Raw genomic sequence first — 6,624 nt, forward strand, 5'->3', positions numbered from 1 at the left:
AGCGGTTTCGGACGGTGCCGTTACCGCTGTATAACGGCCGCTATTTCGATAACGGACCACTATTTAAATCCCTGATAGCGATATTTGTTAATAATTATATTTCTGTGTTAAACAGGATCGAGAAAAGAAATCCCTCAAAATCGTAGGAGCAAAGAGAATGGAGTCACCCACCTGGTTCTATTGTTAAGATCAATTTTGACGGTGCATATGACGGTGCATATGACGGTGCATATGAGATAGCATTATATTAGTTCGCATTATCATGAAGTTGAATTCATCTCTACAAAATAGAATATGAATTAACATGTATAAATACATACCTGCGACGTCCGTGCATAAACAATAACTGAAAATTTAATCTATTTCTGTTCTTTCTTATCAAACTATATTTTCAGGGTATTCGACGTAGATCAACGACACCAGCTAGTAGCTAACTCATGGCCTTCCATCGAAAAGAGGTTGCCAATTTTATTTTTTATATTTTAAAAGATGGGAATTTATCATTCAAATGATTGGATAGTGAGATTCACGCGCTGAGTCCCCGAACGTGGTAACGAACAAATTGCTTTTTTGGCGGTATCGTTTTCACTTCGCCTCCACTCCAACTTCCCTGCCTGCACTTATAATAACCGCTTTCTTCACCCTCTCGCTTCTCATCTCATACATATTCCCAACTAAGCTGTGAGTAACCATCTCTCTCTCTCTCTCTCTCTCTCTCTCTCTGTTTGAAACCCTAGCTGTTGAAAGAAAGTGAATTTGAATCTCTGAGATTTTGAAATTTTCTATCCTTTTCACAGTTTCCTGAACTCTGTTTTCCCCCGTTTGTAATTTGCATTTCCTTGAGAGGTTCCGGCTGTGAGAAGAATGGGAACGAATGGGAACGAGGAGGTGACGAGCTTGTACTCGTTGTCCTGCCGTGATCGACGGTTCTCGAAGCACATCCATGACAACGTCCACGGCAACATCTACCTTGATCCGGTATTAGCTTCACTTCCATTTCCGAACTTGCACTCGTGTGTGTGTGTATGTGTGTGTGATTTAGGTAAGTAAAATAGTCTCAAATCGGATTTTATTATTTAGTTTATGTCATAATAATGTTTTTCTCTCGTAAACGATTTTTTGGGTTGAGCTAGTAAATGAGATTTTAATCGGGGAGATATAAAGATAAGTTTTGGAATCTACGAATCTTCGTGTCGAGACAAATCGGAAGAATATGAGATATATTAATAGAATTTAGCAAGTAAAAAATTGTGAAGGAATGACGAATATATCTTGTACAGATTTAGAAGTTTCTACTTTAGAATATGGATACAGCTCAAATTTGATATTATTTTTCTGAAGGTACCGTTGATGATCAAAGTTTTTCTTGAGATGACTTTCTGTTTACTGTTAATGCAGTTCTTCTTACAATTTGTTGACACAGAGCAGTTTCAGAGGCAAGCTTGATTTGATTTTTTTTTGAACAATATTCACATGTATTTCACTCCTTTTTCATATATAACTAGAAATTATATGTTTTTGATGATTTTATTGTCTACTGCAGACTTCGCGAGCTAAAGCAACTTGGTAAGCTGAACTTTCTTACATCAGATTTTTAGGAACTTAATCGGTTTGCTGATCTAAGTTGCTTGCTTATCAGGTCTAACGCACATGGTGTACCCTGGAGCTGTTCATTCTCGCTTTGAGCATTCTCTGGGAGTTTATTGGCTGGCTGGTGAAGCTGTTCATACAGTTCAGGGTCACCAAGTAGGAACATGACTTCACTGTCTGGTGGTTCTCATTCTGATCTCCCATTATATTGAGATATTCTCCTTATTCGCATGGCATCCTTGTAGGGCTCGGAGATCAACATTGAACGTAATGATATCAGAACAGTAAAACTTGCTGGTAATCATCCTCGTTACTGATATTTTCTTTCTTATCACTGTTTCTGTATCTAACCTTTTTTTCTTATTTTTTCTGGTTATGTGCGTAGGACTACTGCATGATGTTGGACATGGACCATTCAGCCATCTGTTTGAGCGCGAGTTTCTTCCCCGGGTTCTTAATGGATCTGAATGGTGATTCTTACATTCAACTCTAGATATAGATTGTTAGTTTTGCCTCAGATGTAAGCACTAGGTGCATTACATTCCCGTAGTGAATATGCAATAGCTCATTATCCTAAGAATAAAATTGTGATTTGTATCTAGGTAGTGTCTAGTATTTTTTTGTTGAAGTTATTCCTGCCCTGCGAGTTTGAAGCTCTTAAATTTTTTTCTTCGTTATGTTCAACATTCAAAAATTTCAATTTGTGTACCTTCTGCTTGTTTTATATAAATGACAATGTTCCATAGTCTGCACCGCATGTTGGGCATCTAAATCTAATAAAAAAATTTAAATTATTACAATTTATATTGATCTCTCATTGCTTTAACCCCTTTTTTTTCTTGATTACTTTTGGGAATATATTAGGTCTCATGAGGACATGTCAGTGAAGATGATTGATTACATTGTTGATGCGCACCACATTGAAATAGATTCTGCAATCCTTAACAATGTGAAGGTTGAATTATATTCTTTGAAATTTCAATTGCATTATATACATGAAAATTAGCTACATGAAATGCGAGGCTTGATATAATTTTGCCATTTCAACAGGAAATGGTACTTGCTAGCTCAGCAAATGGTTCACAAAATGTAACTACTCGTAATTCACCTAAATCTTGTTTGTTCTTTCACATTCTCGTCTGTTTTTAGTTTCATCATCATTTACCTGGCCATCACAATTTTAAAGTTCCTTTAATGTAGACTGTGAATGAAAAGCGTTTTTTGTATGACATTGTTGCAAATGGTCAAAATGGGATAGATGTTGATAAGTAAGTAATCGATTTTCCATAATTAAGTTTTATTTCTAACTTTACTACAATTTGTGGTTTTGAAAGTAGAATCAATAATTACATTTTCCTTGCAGATTTGACTATATTGTACGTGACTCTCGTGCTTGTGGCCTTGGCTGCAATTTTCAGTTTCAAAGGTAGGGATCAATGTATAATGATCATATGATCATTTTGTTTAATACATACTCTGGTGGGATGTTAAGTTTCAAGCTATTTCAACATTTCTGCATCTGCAAAAGCGCAGATCTTTCTAGTTTATTGAACATATTTTGTAGTCGTGCATATTTTTCATGTTCATTTTAACTTGCAGGTTACTGGAAACAATGAGAGTGATGGGTGATGAGATATGTTACCGGGCCAAGGATTGTTAGTATTTGTCCAAATTTATTATCTTCATCTAACAATTAATCTTCAACTAATATATATGTTTCTGACAGATCTGACTGTCCACAAGTTATTTGCTACTCGAGCTGATTTACATAGAACGGTTTATACGCATGCTAAAGTAAAGGTACCAAACTGCAATTACTCTGTTTTGTCCACAACTTCAAAATGTTAGTTTTGGCGTATTTGGAGCTTTTTAATCTGAACTTTTTAACAGTAAATGCTACAGGATGTGTACAAATAGTAAATGCAATAGACTTTTGACACTTCGGCATTCTTTTTTCCTTGTTCCTCCAGGCAATAGAACTCATGGTTGTAGATGCTTTAACATTAGCACATGGTGAACTTAGTATATCAGCCTCAATCCAAGAGCCAGCTAAATTTTGGAAGGTCTATTGAGCTTAAAGCATTATTTACACTTAATCTTCAACATTCCAAATTTTATGTCATTACTCATTAGGACTTCAATTGCCCTTTAACAACTGCAGTTGGACGATTCAATATTAAGACAAATTGAAACTTCTGATAAACAAGAGCTCAAGAAGGCCAGAGATCTGGTCCTTCGCATCCGGAGAAGAGATCTGTACCAGGTCTTCTTTAGGAAACATTATTAATAAGCAAATAGGGTTTTCTTTCTTCAATTAGAGCGTTTTTAGATCGTCCACTTCAACAGCTGATTACATTTTGCAGTTCTGTAATGAGTTCGCTGTTCCAAAGGACAAACAAGAACATTTCAAGGACATCACTCCTCAAGATATTGTTTGTTCTCAGGTGGCAAAATAAAAAGAATTTTATGCTAGATTCTTTACTCAAAGATTAATATCCAACTGTCATGACAAGTAATCTTCTTATCAGAAAAATGGTGACACTCCATTGAATGAGGAAGACATTTCTGTGAGCATTGTGAAAATCGACCTGACTCGTGGGAGGAGTAACCCTCTCGAAAGGTACTTGCGGAACAACATAATGTTTTCATTGCACTTCTTTTTTCCTTTTCTTGAACATTGTAACAGATTTGGTGTGGCTCTCCTTGCATGTATTTCCACATCCAGCATAAAGTTTTTCCAGGTACTAACACCACTTCCTACAAAATATTTCATACTTCCATGTTGTTGCACCATGATGATTGCTAAGCAAAGTAGAGTTATGGTGCTAGCTGCATACTCAATTTATAAGTTGGAAAAAACCCAAAATGAAGCAAGCACCCTTAATACATTAACTAGTTGTGTTTTTTGTGATGGATTCAAAATTATCCATAACACTGAAATTAATTTAAGATAACGGCGATGTTGGGATTTCTTGTTCAGGATTATGAGAGTGATTACAAATTTCCAATGAGAGATGAGCGCATAAGTCACTTGCTGCCTGCATTTTGTCAAGATATGATTGTCAGAGTATACTCCAAGAAACCTGAACTGGTATGGTCATTGGTCCTAAATTGCTTATGTTTAATTTCCACGAATAAAGAATATTACCATGATTTAGATGATATATATATATGCATACGTATTAATTATTATGTCTCTCTCTCTCTCTATTTGTGTGTGTGTGTGTAGGTAGGAGCAGTTTCTAAGGCCTTTGAAAATTATCAGCTAAAGACATATGGAATGAAAGCACAGGTTCATGATACTCCTGAGAAGAAGAAATGTCGGGTGTAAACAGTAATCACCCACTACCTTCATATAAATACAAATATAGTACAATACTCATTCTAGAAATGTACATTACTCTTATGGCTTGACAGTATAAATTTTCATACAACATTTAAATACTAAGAAACCTGTTATGGTATGCCTTAAAAATTAACCCATTTTGACCAAGGCCTCATCTCTTGTGGATCATATATGCTTACTGGTAAAAAGAAAAACAAATCTACACAAAGTTAATTGGCAGCTGTGCTATTACCATGCATGCCCTTTTGCTTTTCTTTTTCCTCTGTATCGGGCTTGAATCATATTAAGTTCTTACGGGAATTGTAGTACTTGGGTTTTGGTTTCTGGAAATTAATTTATGGAATCCCTCTAGTAAATAATTTTATTTCTTTGAAACTCGTTAATTTTGATAATGTTTCTATCACAAATACACGAAGGTGGAATTCATTTACACAATTGTAAAACTATTTACATGTTTTCATAATTTTTTATTTCAACAAATGAGGTTAAATTTAACAATATAATTATATTTAGGGATAATTTTTAAAATTATACATTACAATTTTATATATCTATTTCTCACAAATCATTAACACAATTATTTATATAGTATTATTTTATGCTTATATATTGTATACCTATATAATTATATTTATGAAATATAAGAATAAATTGATGTATTTATTTATTTAAATGTGTATAATTAAGACAAAATTAAAGTTTCATTTATACATTTAAATTAAATTAAAAAAATTCATTAAACAAATAAAAAATTATACTAATAAATATTAAGTTAAAGCATGCAACCAAGTACAATCAACTTAATTTTACGTTAGTAAATTTTATATACATATCATTTTAGGAGTTGAAAATAGAGATCAGTATTGATCGATTGGAATTGGGCCATTTGAAATAACCCTAGATGCGGCACATCTGTGTGCCAAGTCTCAAAAATGACAAAACGAGACAATTTAAACAAAAATCGTGCGAGTATCCCCCGTCAGCTCGAAATTATAAGACTTCTTGATCTAAAATACTTTCAAAAAAGATAAAAAAAAAAAAATTGTTCATAGAAAATTTAGATGGTGGTGAAACTGAGAGCTGACTGATTTTGATTCTTGATATCTAAAATTATAAAATTTATTTTGTTCATACAAAATTTAGATGGTGGTGAAATTGAGAGTTGATCGATTTTAATTCTCCGTATCTAAGAAAATAAAATTTTGTTATTCTATTATTAAATTAATTTAATCTTTATATTATTAAAAAATTAAATAAATTTAAATTGTAACCATAGTAACATTTATTATATAAAAAAAGTAAACTATAGTGATACTCATCGAACTATAAAAATTTTAAATCGCGGTGAAATTGGTTGATTTAATAATTCCATTTAACTTATATAAGTATATTCCAATTTTTTTTCTCTTGGTATTTAAAAGTTTTTTTAACCCATTTTAGTTCATTAATCTAAAACTTAACTGATATTTTTAAAAAATATTAAAGCACTTTGTGTCTGAAATTGTAGATTACAAATTCATAATTATTTATGAATACTTATTAGAAAGTGATGATTTATTTAAAGGATATATTTGATTTCATGAGAAATGTTTTTCTAAGAAATATATCCAATGAAAATCAAATGTAAAGAGTTGTGACTCTTCAATCTATTGAGTCTATATAAATAAAGGGTCTATAGTGCTCAAAAA

The 6,624-nt window shown here is 32.8% G+C and overlaps 1 protein-coding gene across 2 annotated transcripts; it reads left to right on the forward strand.

Moving 5' to 3' along the window:
* Positions 1 to 415: 415 nt before the first annotated feature.
* On the forward strand, positions 416 to 5,038 carry LOC107909630 (deoxynucleoside triphosphate triphosphohydrolase SAMHD1 homolog). 2 transcript variants are annotated; one of them, XM_016837235.2, is made up of 20 exons: positions 416 to 681; positions 798 to 978; positions 1,342 to 1,436; positions 1,544 to 1,566; positions 1,640 to 1,746; positions 1,836 to 1,887; positions 1,976 to 2,060; positions 2,455 to 2,545; positions 2,641 to 2,679; positions 2,791 to 2,858; positions 2,954 to 3,016; positions 3,190 to 3,245; positions 3,317 to 3,390; positions 3,561 to 3,653; positions 3,752 to 3,853; positions 3,954 to 4,034; positions 4,119 to 4,210; positions 4,316 to 4,331; positions 4,571 to 4,681; positions 4,820 to 5,038. In XM_016837235.2, the coding sequence occupies exons 2-20, from the start codon at positions 865 to 867 to the stop codon at positions 4,919 to 4,921; spliced, it is 1,464 nt and encodes a 487-aa protein (XP_016692724.1). In that variant the 5' UTR covers positions 416 to 681; positions 798 to 864; the 3' UTR covers positions 4,922 to 5,038. The 2 variants fall into 2 exon arrangements, with proteins under 2 accessions (XP_016692724.1, XP_016692726.1); XM_016837237.2 differs by having other exon boundaries at positions 424 to 681; positions 1,399 to 1,436.
* The last annotated feature ends 1,586 nt before the right edge of the window (positions 5,039 to 6,624 follow it).

This window comes from Gossypium hirsutum, chromosome D02 (assembly GCF_007990345.1).
Source record: "Gossypium hirsutum isolate 1008001.06 chromosome D02, Gossypium_hirsutum_v2.1, whole genome shotgun sequence".
NCBI lineage: Eukaryota > Viridiplantae > Streptophyta > Magnoliopsida > Malvales > Malvaceae > Gossypium > Gossypium hirsutum.